Source organism: Erinaceus europaeus, chromosome 1, assembly GCF_950295315.1.
Source record: "Erinaceus europaeus chromosome 1, mEriEur2.1, whole genome shotgun sequence".
In the NCBI taxonomy this organism is placed as follows: domain Eukaryota; kingdom Metazoa; phylum Chordata; class Mammalia; order Eulipotyphla; family Erinaceidae; genus Erinaceus; species Erinaceus europaeus.
In genome coordinates, this window is record NC_080162.1 from 89364763 (window position 1) to 89380145 (window position 15383).

The 15383-nt window shown below is 45.9% G+C and overlaps 1 protein-coding gene across 3 annotated transcripts in view; it reads left to right on the top strand.

Moving 5' to 3' along the window:
* PABPC1L (poly(A) binding protein cytoplasmic 1 like) overlaps positions 1-14033 on the top strand; it is a 28911-nt gene extending 14878 nt beyond the window's left edge. For 2 of the 3 annotated variants that reach the window (XM_060190622.1, XM_016191589.2), the window contains exons 7-14: positions 86-181; positions 4611-4877; positions 6948-7038; positions 7680-7808; positions 8661-8764; positions 10978-11071; positions 12336-12466; positions 13400-14033. In XM_060190622.1, the coding sequence (XP_060046605.1) occupies positions 86-181; positions 4611-4877; positions 6948-7038; positions 7680-7808; positions 8661-8764; positions 10978-11071; positions 12336-12466; positions 13400-13468 (981 nt within the window). In that variant the 3' untranslated portion in view covers positions 13469-14033. Of the gene's footprint in view, positions 1-85; positions 182-4610; positions 4878-6947; positions 7039-7679; positions 7809-8660; positions 8765-10977; positions 11072-12335; positions 12467-13399 lie in introns of those variants that run through there. The other variant, XM_007530869.3, reaches the window with a different exon arrangement.
* Positions 14034-15383: the final 1350 nt, after the last annotated feature.

Genomic DNA, 15383 nt, shown 5'->3' on the forward strand with positions numbered 1-15383 from the left:
GGCAGGACTTCCCGTGCTCCGTGATGTGTATTTCCATAAGGCAATCTGGGGCTTGGAAGCACCTCCTGAAATCCCTTCTTTCCAGGGTGTGAACCTGTATGTGAAGAATCTGGATGACTCTATCAATGATGAGAAACTGAGGAAAGAATTCTCCCCCTATGGAGTGATCACCAGTGCGAAGGTAAGTACTTGGGGCTCCTCCTGGGGGTGGCTTTTCCCATCCTGTCCTCTGCCCCAGGCACCCTCCCATCTCTGGATTCCAGGGAATTAGTGCTGAGCTACTCCTTTTGGAGTTTGGGAACTTGTTCACTTCCAGGCTTACTGGGTGGGGGAAAAGAACAATAGAGATAATAGTCCCAGGCACACAGCTGGGACTTATAGGGGCTCACTATAACCTTGGTAACTTAGCTAACATTTATTGAGTGCCTGCTGTATGCCAGGTTCCAGAAATTCATTTCTTAGGCTTTTTTGACTTTTTATTATCTGAGCTTGACCGAAGACATTAGCTCTTCTTAGTGTCAGTTTCTCTTTCTGAAAAATGAGAGAGTTGGGCTGCATCACTTCCCCCATTTATCCACCATCTATTGTGTGCCCATTTGTCTCAGACCCCAGAGATGTGCCAATTTTTGCATATTGTAACATGTGTTTCACCAGGTATGCCACTGCTCAGAAGTTTTTCCCTGTTGAATTCAATTTTAAAATGTCCTTGAAATGTCTGGTGCTTGGGGGAGAGATGCTAACAGTTTAAGGACCTTTTGAAAAAATGTGACAGAAAACTGTGGCCATGGAAATTAACCAACAGTATATTTGATTGAAAATTATTACAAACTATGGGTTTTTTTGCCCAATACATGCATACTTGGTGTAGTATTCTGATCGAAAACTGGAACTTTGAAGTTATATTAGGGGACCAGGCAGTGGCACACATGGTAGAATGCACAAGTTATAGTGTGCTAAGACCTGGGTTCAGGTCCCTGTCTGGGGCAGGTTCACAAGTGGTGGAACAGTGTTGCATGTCTCTATCTTCCCTCCCTATACCCCCTTCCCTCTCAAATTCTGTCTCTATCCAAAATAAATAAATTGGGCAGGGGTAGATAGCATAATGGTTATGCAGACTCTCAAGCCTGAGGCTCCAAAGTCCCAGATTCAATCCCCTGCACCACCATAAGCCAGAGCTGAGCAGTGCTCTGGTTAAAAAAAGAAAACTAAACACAGAATTTTAAAAATTAGTAAAATGTTTTTTTAAAATAATTAAAAAATAAAGTTAGAGTAGGTTGAAATCTGTTACGTGATTAGCTAGCTGTAGCTGTAGAGCCAGAGACGATTGACTTTGTCTTTCAGACTCTGTCTACCCATCTGTAAAATGGGAGCAATGTTACATAGCTCTAGTTATTTCCTGAGAACCAAAGAGGTTAATCTAGAGCACACATAAATAGCAAAGTAGTGATTTTCTACTGTTAATTGCATACACACAGTAAGTTTAGGAGTTACTGACTTTGAAGACTGTGTGAGGTAATTGGGAGAGTCTGGATTGCTTAGAGGCACACCTGTGGTAAATAGCTTGTTAATTACTCAGCTATGAAATAGTTATTTTGTACAAGTATATACGTGCTTAGATACTTAATATTTTCTTTTTCTTTCTTTTTTTTTTTTTTTTTGCCAGAGTACTGCTCAACTCTGGTTTATGGTGGGGCGGGAGATTGAACCTAGGACTTTGAAGCATCAGGCAAGAGAATCTCTTTACATAACTATTATGCTACATAACCCCTACCCAATATTTTCCTTTTTTTAATATTTATTTATTTATTCCCTTTTGTCACCCTTATTGTTTTATTGTAGTTACTGTTTGTTGTTACTGATGTCGTTGTTCCTGATAGGACAGAGAGAAATGGAGAGAGGAGAGAAAGACAGAGACAGGGAGAGAAAGAGACGCCTGCAGACCTGCTTCACCACCTGTGAAGTGACTTCTCTGCTGGTGGGGAGCCGGGGGCTCGAACCGGGATCCTTACATCGGTCCTTGCACCTTACACTACACGCGCTTAGCCCGCACTAAGCTTAACCACTACCACCCAACTCCCCAGTTTAATTTTTTTATGAGAGAGATGGAGTACTGCTCCATCATATGCAGTGCTGAATATCAAACCCAGAACCTCCCATTTACAAGGCTCCATGTTGAACTGCTTCTCAGCTGCACTTATTTCTTTATACTTAATAACAAGTTATTATTTTTAATATTTTATTTACTTTATTTTAATGAGTGAAAGATAGAGACCAGAGCACTGCTCCACTCTAGCTTATGGTGGTGCTAGGGAATTGAACCTGAGATCTCAGAGCCTCAGGTATGAAAGTCTTTTGCATAACCATTATACTGTTTCCCCAGCCCAATAACAAGTTCTTATTAAGATAATATTCTTGGGGTCGGGTGGTGGTGCACCTGGTTGAGTGCACATGTTACAGTGCACAAGGACTGGGTTCGAGCCCCCGGTCCCTACCTGTTGGGGGAAAGCCTTGTGAGATGTGAAGCAGGGCTGCAGGTGTCTGTCTCTCCTTCTCTTCCTCCCCTCTCGATTTGTCTCTATCCAATACATAAATAAATACAATACAGAAAATATTTTTAAGATAATCTTGTGCTAAGATATTAAAAAATCAACCATACTGCAATGTAATCTCCAAGATACTAAGGTGGCAGAATGTCTTGCTTCTAAGCATCAGTCCTAGAGAAGTAGCAATTAGCACAAATAATATTTTAAGATCAGTAATAATTATGTGCTATGAATACATTTCCCTTCTTGCTTTTTTTTAAAAGATTTTATATATGGGAAAGATAGGAGGGGAAAGAACCAGACATCACTCTGGCACATGTCCTGCCGGTGATTGAACTCAGTATGAGTAGTGTGACTCTGTCTAAGATTGGGGGTTGGGCAGTAGCTCGGCAGGTTGGGCGCACGTGGTGCAAAGTGCAGGGACCAGCGTGAGGATCCCAGTTCAAGCCCCCGGCTCCCCATCTGTAGGGGAGTCACTTCACAGATGGTGAGGCAGGTCTTCAGGTGTCTGTCTTTCTCTCCCTGTCTCTTGCTTATGATGTTGCTGGGGACTGAACCTGGGATCTTGGAGCCTTAGGCATGAAAGTTTCTTTGTATAATCATTATACTGTCTCCCCAGCCCTATTATCTTTGTTTATTGGATAGAGACAGCCAGAGTCCAAGAGGGTAGGGGGAGATAGAAAGGGAGAGAGAGTGTTAGGGAGGTGGCTCAGTGGATAGACTCTCAAGCATGAGGTCCTGAATTCAATACCTGGCAGCACATATACCATCAGAGTGATGTCTGGTTCTTTTATCTTTCTTATTAATAAATAAAATCTTAAAAAAAAAAAAAAAAAAGGGAGAAAGACACCTGCAGACCTGCTTTCACCACCCACAAAATTTTCCCCCTGCAGGGGAGGACCAGGGACTTGAACCTGAGTCCTTGCACACTGTAGTATGTTCACTTAACCAGGTGCACCACCACTTAGCCCACCCCTTTTTTTAGTCTTTTAAATAATCCTAAACTATACCTCACTTTGTGCTATTCCTCTGATGAAGATAGATAAAATCATTTATTTGTTTTTTCATCACCGAGGTCATCACTGGAGCTCACTCTTGGTGGCATTTTTTTTTCTTTTCCCCTTTCTTGATAGGACAAAGAAATTAAGAGGGGCAGGGAAGATAGAGAGAGAGGAGGAGAGATGTCTGCAGACCTGCTTCACTAGTGATGTTTTCTCCCTGCAAGTGGGGAGTGGGAACTTTAACCTTGGTCCTTCAACTGGGTGCAGATAAAATAATTTAAGTCAATTTTTTTAAATTACTGGATATAGAAAGAAAGAAATTGAGAGCAGAGGGGAGATAGGGATAGAAATACACTACCTGCAGTCCTGCTTCACCTCTAATGAAGCTTTCCTCCTTTAGGTGGTGACCAGGGGCTTGAATCTGGGTCCTTGTGTGCTGTAATGTGTGCTTTTAAACAGGTTTGCCACTGCCTTCCCCTTCCCCAAAATCAATTCTTTTTTTTTTTTTTTTTTTTACCAGAGCACTGCTCAGCTCTAGCTTATAGCGGTGTGGGGGGATTGAACCTGGGACTTGAGAGCCTCAGGCATGAAAGTCTCTTTGCATAACCATTATACTATCTCCCCCACCCCCAAATTCAATTTTCTATCACAACTTAGAACTTTTTTTTTTAGGAAATAAAAACATATACAGAGGTAAAAATAAATTCTGGAATGCTGCTGTCTTTACTTACCTGAAGAATGGTCTGGACTGTTAAACAGTGAGCAGCCCTTGATTAGCAAGGATGTTAGCCCTGGGATGTGTCACCTTTGAGCCTCGCTCTCACCTGTGAAGTGGAAGTCACAGTGCCTCCCTTATCAGTCAGCTGTGTCTGATATGAGAAGGCATGTCAAGTGTCTGGCATGCAGTAGGCCTCAGTAAATGTGGGGGTGACATTATCATTGCCCCTGAATCGCAGGTGGTTTGGGACCTGTACAGTGCTAGACTAGACCCCAGGGGAGATGGGGAACAGGGCCTTAGGAGTCTTCCTCCCCCACCCCAGTAGCCCTTGTCTTGTCTTGCTTTTAGGTGATGACAGAGGGTGGCCACAGCAAGGGGTTTGGCTTTGTGTGTTTTTCCTCCCCAGAAGAGGCAACAAAGGCCGTGACAGAGATGAACGGGCATATTGTTGGTACCAAGCCACTGTACGTGGCACTGGCTCAGCGCAAAGAGGAACGGAAGGCCATCTTGACCAACCAGTACATGCAGCACCTCTCTACCATGCGGGCTCTGGGTGGCCCCCTCTTGGGCTCCTTCCAGCAGCCCACCAGCTACTTCCTGCCCGCTGTGCCCCAGGTGAGGGCTTCACTGTAACACTCTGACACTTCTCTTTGCTAGCTGCCAAAGAGAGCAGGAAGATAGAGCCTCACAGGCAGACGCAGGCTCTCAGCCTGCTTCTGCTGGAATCTCACTAGACAGACATTCCCAACCCCGTCTGGGAATTGGGGTGATTGTGTTGCTGTCAAACAGCATTTCCTGAGCTGATATTCATGAAGGCAGTGCTGAGATTCTCCATGGCCACTATTTGGGAAATAATGGACTCACCAAAAGATACATAGATTTTTTTTTCCTCTTTAATATATTTTTTAATTTGATAGGACAGAGAAACTGAGAGGGGGAGGGAAGATAGAGTGGGAAAAAGATATTTGCAGGACTGCTTTACAGCTCATGAAGTGTCCCTCCTGCAGGTGGGGAGTGGACTTGAATCCAGGTCTTTGAGCATGGTAACGTGCAGTCAACTAGGTACGCCACCACCCAGACTCTGCAGCCTTTTTCTTCTTATTTATTTTTAATTTTTTAATTTTTATTTTTTTACCAGAACATGGTTCAGTTCTGGCTTATGGTGGTGCGGGGGATTGAACCTGGGACATTGGAGTCTCAGGCATGAGAGTCTGTTTGCATAACCACTATGCTATCTACCCTCTGCCCTATTTATTTGTTTATTTATTTATTTACCAGAGCACTACTCAGCTCTGGCTAAAGCAGGGGGTGGGGGGGCTGTGTCCTGGGAGGAGAGGATGAACCTGGGAGCTCAGAGCCTCAGGTGTGAGAGATTTTTTTGAATAACTATTATGCTCTCTCCCCCACCTGCCTTTTTTTTAAAAAGGAATCTTTTATTTATCTTATTTGATGAAGATAGCCAGAAATCAACAGGGAAGGCAGAGAGGGAGAGAGACAAGAGACATGTACAGTACTGCTTCACCACTTGCAAAACTTTCCCCTTGCAGTTAAGAACCAGAGACTCAAACTGAGAGGTCCTGGGCATCATTCTGGCACATGGTGATACAGCAGTGCTGAGCATTGAACTCAGGACCTCATGCCTAGAATCCTATGCTTCATCCATGGAGCCACCTCCTGGGCTGCCAAACCTAGATTTCTTTCTTTTTTTTTTTAATTTTAAAGATTTTTTTTAAGTTAATTTATTTCCTTTTTGTTGCCCTTGTTGTTTTTATTGTTGTTGTAGTTGTTATTGTTGATGTCGTTATTGGATAGGACAGAGAAATGGAGAGAGGAGGGGAAGACAGAGGGGAGAAGAGGAAAATAGACACCTGCAGACCTGCTTCACCGCCTGTGAAGCGACCCCCTGCAGGTGGGGAGCCGGGGGCTGGAACCTGGCAAACCTAAATTTCTTTACTCTGTGCCATTATTCTATCCTAATGCCAGCAGCATACATTGACTTTTTCTTTTTTAAACAGATCTTTTAAAAAAATGTTTTTATTATTATTATCTTTATTTGATAAAAGACAGCCAGATATCAAGAGGTAAGGAGGAGATAAAGAAGACAGACACCTGAAGATCTGTTTCACCATTTGTGAAACTTTCCCTCTGCAGGTGGGGACTGGGGGTTTGAACCTGGGTCCTTTTGCATTGCAACATGTCTACTCAACCAAGTGCCCCACCCTCCCAGCCCTCACACTGACTTTCCAAAAATGGCAGACTGGCTTTCCCCGTCCAATTTAGATGGTCATTTTTGTATTAGTATCTCCCCTGAGTGTTACTGAGAAAGATGTTTGTGAGACCTGGAGGAAGAAAGGGATGTCAGCCTTTAGAGAGAACTAGGATAGGACCATCTCTTGTCCTTGTAGCAACTGATAAGCTTGTCTGATTTACTGTAGGATGTCTCACCATTTAATCCAACTCACTGGGCTAAGTAGCTCTTACCATGAAGTACATGGATTGAACCTGAGGAGTGCAGGGCTAATGGGCCCCCTGAGATAGAAGGCAGGAAGCTTCATCTCAGCTTTGTGGACCTTCCTACCTAGTATAGGAAGGAAAAGACAGTGGAGTTCTGCAGAAGTATTCCTGAGGGGTGCCATTTCTCACCCCCTCCCCAGAAACCCCTTACTCTTTAAGTCTTCTTCACAGCCTCCAGCCCAGACTACATATTACACTTCCAGCCCTCTGGCACCCATGCCACTGGCCCCCCGGTGGACAGCTCAGCCATCTAGGCCTTCATGTAAGTGACTCAACCCCTTCTCTTCAGCTAGGGGCCTGGGTGTGGGTCCCTTGGGGCATGTGCAATGTCATACTTAAAAGAACCTGTATTTGAGGGGTAGATCTGACTCTGCTACAGCCAGCCTGTGAGTCTGGGCAATGATTGCATGTCTGGAAACTTCCTCTTCTGAGTGTGGGCCCTCAAGTGAGATTTGTGAGTGAGAACAGTAAGCATGGTGCTGAGTCGCTCCAAGAGTCCCACCGTAGCCATCATCTTCAGTTACCTCTAAAGACTTGACTGACTGGTGACTGGGAATTCTTACAAGGCTGAGAAAATGAAACTCCTTTAGTTCTGTTGTTTATGAATAGCCCTTGATTTATAAAGTACATATTGAGACTTAAAACAAGACATTTGGCCATGCTGTCTCTGCACCTGGGGATTCTGGGGAGACATAAGTTGGTTTGGTACTTCAAGATTGCCAGCCCCACTCCATCCCCTTCCCCTCCGGAGTGCTGAGTCTGTCTGCCCAAATGAATCCACTAATCTGCTGGTAATGTTCTCGCTTCACTAATCTCTTCCACATGTTGGAAACTTCAGAGCCCAATGTATGACTCTTCCTGTCATCTGCCACTTTCTCCGTTTTTTTTTTTTTTTGTCACAAGCTGCCTACCATCCAGTAGCCTCAATGGTCCGGACTCTGGCCATGTCTCGGCGGCCCTCTGCCCATCCAGCCAGTCCCAGGCAGGCTACTTCCCAGGTGCCACGCTCTGTTTCTCACACCCAACAAGTGGGTGAGTATGGGCAGGGCCAGGAGGAATGGGCATGTAAGGTGCAGTGGGGCAAGAGGGCTTGGTGCCTGGCTTGACACTGGGTGGAACTGAGACTCAGCCCTACTTTTTGCCTCCTCAGAGAGCAGGGCTGACTTGTGAGTCTTTGTTGGATAGTAGCTGTGTGGGCTTCAGAGTCCTGCAGACCCAATTCCTGGAGTGAACTTACTCTGTGGCTGTGCATTTGAACTCCTCATCTTTGAACTCCTCATCCACTGCATTTGAACTCCTCATCTTTGAAGTACGGATGGGTAGAAATAGCCCTCTTAGGAGCTAGGCGGTAGTGCAGCAGGTTAAGCACATGTGGCGCTAAGCACAAGGACCGGTGTAAGGATCCTGGTTCAAGCCCCCAGCTCCCCACCTGCAGGGGGGTCGCTTTACAAGCAGTGAAATAGGTCTGCAGGTATCTGTCTTTCTCTCCGACTCTGTCTTCCCCTCCTCTTTCGTTTTCTCTCTGTCCTAGTCAGTAATAACAACAGTAGTAACAACAACAACAAGGGCAACAAAATGGGGAAAAATGACCTCCAGGAGCAGTGAATTTGTAGTGCAGGCACTGAGCCCCGGCAATAACCCTGGAGGCAAAAACAAAAACAAACAAAAAAACCCTCCTGCTTTGTTGTGAGAGGTGAATGAGATTACACATGAGGGACCAAGTGCCAGATCTGAGCTTCAGCAAGCACTACATCTGCTGTGAAGAAAGGCCATAGATTTGGGGGTATAAAGCAAGTGTTTTGAACATCTATATCTTGGTGGCATAGTCTATCCATGGAGGTCTATCCACTGCCAAGTCCTGATGTCCTTGCTTATTTCTTACAGCCAACATTGGTACCCAGACCACAGGAATCTGTGGGGCAGGATGCTCTGCACCGTGCAGCTCTCACCTGACAGACAAATACTCCTCAGCCACACAAGCCTGTGGGGTAAGACTGGCCCAGCTGCCCCCTCAGCCAGATTCTGGGGTTTGGTCCAGAACCTCAGCTAAGGGGATTGGCCCTCACTTAACCTTGGTTTTCTTGGCTTGCAGTGTTGTGTTGTGTTTTGTCTTGTCTCAAAAAAATAAAATTTCATTTGTGAGAGACAGACCAGAGCACCACTGGCATAGGTGGGGCCTCATCCATCTATGTCCTGTTGTCTACTGATGGAGCCACTTCCTTACTTTGAAAGTGTTACTTGTGAAGGTATGCAGTCAAGAAGAAATCACCCTTAAAAGCAGGAGGGAGAAACAGGTCCAGGACCAGGCTTTATTAATTAAGATTGCTTTGCCTGGGTTATAAGAAAAATCAATTTGGATTTTTTTTAAAAGACTTTTAATAGTTTTAGAATTTATTTTCTTTTTTTTTTTTTTAGTATTTATTCCCTTTTGTTGCCCTTGTTTTATTGTTGTAGTTATTATGATGATGATGATGATGTCACTGTTGGTGGATAGGACAGAGAGAAATTGAGAGAGGAGGGGAAGACGGGGAGAGAAAGATAGACACCTGCAGACCTGCTTCACCGATTGTGAAGCGACTCCCCTGCAGGTGGGGAGCTGGGGACTAGTACCGGGATCCTCATGCTGGTCCTTGTGCTTTGCGCCATGTGTGCTTAACCCGCTGCACTACGCCCGACTCCCAAAAAGACTTTTTAAACTTTAATTTGATAGGACGGAGAGAAAGACAGACACCTCTTAACTGCTTGTGAAGCTTTCTCCCTGCAGATAGGGACCAGGTCCTCATGCATGGTATAACGTGTGTTATAACTAGGTGTACTACTGCTCAGCCCCCAATTTGGACTTTTTAAAGGATAGAGAGAAATTGAGAGGGGGCGAGGAGCTAGCAAGAGAATGAGAGATATTTGCAGCACTGTTTCAGTGCTAGTGAAACTTGTTCCCCTACAGGTGGGGACTGGGGTCTTGTGCATGGAAATGTGTGTTCAATGAGGTGTGCTGCCACCCAACCTCTTTTTACTACCTCTTGACCAGCAAGTAGGTGACTAAAGGTCAGAGCATATAACATAGTGGTCATTCAAAAGCTGTTCATGTCTGAGACTACGAGAGTTCAGGCTCAATCCCCACCACTAACACAAGCCCACAGCTGAGCAGTGCTCGTTAAAAGAAGACAGATCAGAGGACCTAGTGGGGGTTGTATTGTTATATGGGAAACTGGGGGATGTTAGGCATGTACAAACTATTGTACTTACTGTTGAATGTAAAACATTAATTCCCCAATTAAAAAAAAAAAAAAAAGAGGAAAAAAAAAAAAGAAACAGAGTCCATCAAGGTGTTGACACTAAAGGTGAGAGCAGGTTGGCTACGATCAGAGCCCACCACTCTGGGACACTGGAATGCGGAAGTGGGTGTCCACCAGAAGCCTATGAATTTTTCATTTCAAGATAACTATTGTTTTTATTATCTTTATTGGATAGATACAGCCAGAAATCAAGAGGGAAAGGAATGAGAGAGAGAGAGAGAGAGAGAGAGAGAGAGAGAGAGAGAAAGACCGGCGACATTGCTTTATCACTTGCAAAGCATTCCCCTTGCAAATGGGGACCAGGGGCTTGAATCCAGCTCCTTGCACATTGTAACATGTGCAACCAACCAGATGCACCACCACCTGGCCCAAGATAAAAAAAATAAAAATAAATGAAAAAAAGAAGGGAGTCAGGCAGTAGTGCAGCGGGTTAAGCGCACGTGGCGCAAAGCACAAGGGCTGGCAGAAGGATCCCGGTTCGAGCCCCCAGCTCCCCACCTGCAGGGAAGTCACTTCACAGGTGGTTAAGCAGGTCTGCAGGTGTCTATCTTTCTCTCCCCTCTCTGTCTTCCTTCCTCTTGATTTCTCTCTGTCGTATCCAACAACGACATCAACAACAACAATAATAATAACCACAACAAGGCTAAAACAACCAGGGCAACAAAAGGGGGAAAAAATAGCCTCCAGGAGCAGTAGATTCATGGTGAAGGCACTGAGCCCCAGCTATAACCCTGGAGGCAAAAAAAAAAAAAAAGTGATTTATTGAAAAACAACCAAAAATATCTATGTTAAGTAAATGAAAAGGCTATGGCGGCTGGGGAGGTGGCTCGCCTGCACGGGTTGAGTGTTTGGCGACCTTGCCCTTGCCTGGTGGCTAAGGGAAGTGTCCCCGATGCCATGTGCAGGTCCAGGAGCCTGCTGTGTGCATCTCTGGACAGGAGCCCCTGACGGCGTCCATGGTGGCTGCAGCTCTACCACATGAACAAAAGCAGATGATTGGTGAGTGGTTGGTTCCCCTACTTAGGACCACGAAGAGAGGAAACACCCCAAGTGGAGACTAGACATGAAGATGAGGGTTGGCTTTGCCATTGGACAGGCGGCCTTGTCTCTCCAGGCCTCTGCTCTCTAGGCCCCAGTTTTTCTGTTTTAACACACTGGTCAGATCACATGGTCCCTGGGTTTCTTCCAGTTCTGATCTTCTAACATAGGCTGGGAGACAGCCTGGGTGTGGTGGGCCCAAGGGTTGGGGTGGGAGGTGGGCAGAGGCATGGTTTTGAGTTTTTTTGCCAGGAAATGGCCAATTTGGCAGGTGTGACAGCTCCTCATACATCTCCTGAATTGGTCAGGAAGCTGTCACGTTCTGTCAGTGTCCTGGTGGCCAGTATGGAAAGGTGGGAAGTGCATAGTAGTCTGGTTGAATTGTGTAAATAAATGTTCCCTCCTGGACTCTCATTTTCCATGCCCAGTGTCTGACAAGTCCTGCTAAAGGATGCCACTAACTGCTACATGAATGTACAAACTTGCTACTGTTCACAGGTTCTTTTCTTCAAGGCCACCAAGATCTTCAGACCCTTCTCTGAAGAACCCTGTTATTACTGCCCCATTGTTTCCTCATCTCACTCGGGGTTTTGCCATTTTACTACCCAATTTTGCATGCCAGAATCCTAAGTAGACTTAACGGAGGTAGAAGCCTCTGTTAGCCCATTCCCTATAAACACCTTCACTTTTCTCACAGGAAAAGCTCTCTAGCTCTCATTTAAGGCAGCTCACCACCCCATTCTGGCTGGGTTAAGCACACAAAACACTAGGTCCATCACTAGAAGTACCTGTTGTGGAAGGTGAAAGGTTTTCTTGTATATTTGACCTTCCCTCCCCCTCCAGCCCCCACCTCCGTCAAGTTCATCATCATCATATCATGTCTAGCATTTTTGGTGTGTGTACTTGGAACTATTTCTTCTAAAACAAAGGTGGTCATTAAACTTTGACTTTGTGTCAGCCCCTATGCAAAGTACTTCACACCTGTCAAATCTGATTCTTTAACTTAGCTTCCAAGGTGATTACACTCCTTTTGCACTATACCTGTTTTATGGTTGGGGAAGAGGCTCCCAATCAGGTTGTGACACAGCCTGGAAGGAGCAGTTCTGGGACAAGAATCCAGATGCCTCACTGTCCTATTCCTGACATCCCTGGAATGCTGTTTCGGGGGAAGGAGGGAGGTCACAGCCAAGTGTGTGAAGAAGCCATTATAGGCTGTTCCATACAGGTGAGCGTCTCTACCCTCTTGTCTACGAAATCCACTCCCAGCTGGCTAACAAGATCACGGGAATGCTGCTGGAGATCGACAGCTCGGAGCTGCTGCTCATGTTGGAGTCTCCAGAGTCCCTCCATGCCAAGGTGGGCTCTAGTGCCTGCGAGGGCAGGCGGAAAGAAAGCTTAACCACCAAGGTTTCTCCTAGATGAGCCAGTGAGTGCTGCTTGACAGATTCCTTTTTTTTTTAAAGGTGAACAAAGCCCCAAGAGTATTTATATATTTAAATTGTTTTTCCCTTTTGTTGCTCTTTGACAGTTTATTAAGATCCCAGCCCATATTAGCCAAACCTTGGAGAGGGCCTTAATTCATTCCCTCCATAGATTAATTCTCTGCAGCTCACAGGCAAGGCTTTGGTACAAGGAGCTAGTCTGACTCAGGATAGGGGCTGTGATTTTTGCAGCTGTCCAGCAGTGTACATTGGTCTGGAGAAAGGGGACTATGGGTTCCTGTCATGGCTGCTTGCTAACAGCAGTCAAATAGAAACTCTGCAGAAATCATGTGGTAGGAGGGGCATTAAAAATTTTTTTTTAATTATCTTTTATTTATTGGATAGACAGCCAGAAATTGAGAGGAAGGGGGGATAGACAGGGAGACACCTGCAGCACTGCTTCACCACTTGTGAAGCTTCCCCTCTGCAGGTGGGGGGCTGGGGGCTGGGGGCTTGAACCTGGGTCCTTGTGCATTATATGTGCTTAACCAGGTGTGCCACCACTTGCCCCCCGTTTTAACATTTTTTAGGAGAGAACTTGAGAGAGAAGGGGGATAGAGAGAGATAAGACGCCTGCAGAGCTGCTTCACTGCTTGTGAAGCTTTCCCCCTGCAGGTGGGGACTGGGGGTTTGAACCTGAGTCCTTGTGCATGGTAATATGTACACTTAACCAAGTGTGCCACCACCTGGCCCTAGGAGGGAAATTCTTTTATACAGCATGCTGAAGCAGGGGGAGGTGAAGGCTCTCCTGGGATCCTGCTGGGGCAGCTTGTACTAAGTCCTTCCCACTTGTGTCTGCCCCCACCAGGTAGAAGAGGCTTTGGCAGTGTTGCAGGCACACCAAGCCATGGAGCAGACAAAAATGAATGTGCACTGACACCAGGTGGGTGGGGGTGGGAGGATTGATGGAATGGCTGAGAAAGCCCAGAAGCTGTAAAGGACTTGGCAGGGACTGACTTTAATCAGCTAATCAAGAACCATGGGTGTCAATGGCTTTCTCGGAGGGACCAAGGAGTTTGAGGGAAGTGGTGAAAATGGAAGGAGAGGACAGTGTGTGGGCTCTTGTGCAAAGTGAAAGACATGCTTTGCCTTAGCTGCCCTGCCTGACCTCACTCAGAACAGGCTGGTGTTTTCCAGGCACTGCCAGCCTGGCTCCCTTTTGGTTGCTTGACAACCTGGCAGCGCCTTGTTTGTGGTCTCAGTTGAAGACCCAGTATCTGCTAAATCTGAGAAACATGTTCATGCCCTCCCCAAAATGGAACCTAACTCCCTTGGCTGTCAGAACAGTGTTTTCCTCCTCTTGGCTCTAGGCCCGGTGAACCTTAACTTTAGTTACTAGTAGGGTTGTGTCTGTACTGGAGCTCTGTATGTAAAATATGGGCTGGTTCTCCAACCAGCCTGTTAAACCTTTTGCTTTTTTGCATTAAAAGTACTGCAAACTCTCTCGTCTCCCAGGAGGCCTTCTTGGGTCTGAGGGAAGGTGGGCAGAGCAAAGGGTAGATGTGGCCAGGACAGGGTTTTGGCATATAAGGAACAGACGGGCACATACACAGCTGTTGGAAACTGAGTGGCTTTGAAAAAGCAGCTGTCCACCCACCCGTGGTGCAGTGGATAACTAGATGGCTGGTCTCAAAATGCGTGAACTGAACTTATGGATGCCCACATCTGATGTGCACAGGGGTTTCTAGACACCTGGCCTGAGCACTCTGCAGTGAAGGTAAACACCCGGGTGTAGTTGCTTCTCAGCCTCCGACTCCAACCTAACTAAAGCAGCAGCCGTGTAGAGTTAGGATACTTCACAGGTCATTTACACCCTACCCTCTTTACAGGTAGGAAACCCCTCTCCAGGTTATGTAGACGAATGTCTTCTGCTTACCACTAAGCCTGCCTCAAGTCAGGGAAGTCATGCCAGCTTATGAAGCTGCATTAAAGAAGATACAGCTCTCCCAATGAGACAGCCCTCAGCCACACCCAGGGAGTGACTCTACAAGACCACTTGAGCTCTGAGGTCTGTGGTGGCTCAGATAGCAGAGACCCACCTTTCTGAGAGGTCAGAGGTTGAATGTTAAAGATTTTTTAAAAATATTTATTCCCTTTTTGTTGCCCTTGTTTTTTATTGTAGTTATTGTTATTGATGTCACCATTGGATAGGATAGAAGTGGAGAGAGGAAGGGAAGACAGAGAGGGGGAGAGAAAGACACCTGTAGACCTGCTTTACCACTTGTGAAGCGACTCCCCTGCAGGTGGGAAGCCAGGGGTTCGAACCGGGATCCTTATGCCAGTCCTTGCGCTTTGTGCCACATGCACTTAACCCGAGGTTGAATGTTATATTCTGCATGTGTGGAGAGGAACAAAGGGACAATCAAAACCCTGTCTGCCCTGCTTTAGGGACTCCTCTTAAGTTCTACTCCATTAATCTGAACTGTAACTAGGACACAGCCCAGGAAGGGGAGGTTGGTTGTAACTGGATCATCAGGAGCTCTCCGATTTATCCTTACCTTACACCTTTATGAACTTTTATTTATACCTTTTATGAACTTGAGTGACACTTTGGTCTCGGGCCTTCCAAATAGGACCTTTACAAGCTGCCCTATCTGCATGGATTTCTTTTCAGCAGCTAAATGCATGGCAGAACCCTATGGGGTCAAAGTTAGGGAAAATGTCATGTTTTACTCTTACTTGTGTTGTTAACTTGGTTGCTACTTCTTGCCAACTCACTAGACTCAGCCCTTTGAGAGCAGGGACCATGTGTTTGCTCACTGCTTGCCCATCACTGTACGCAGAGTCTGGCC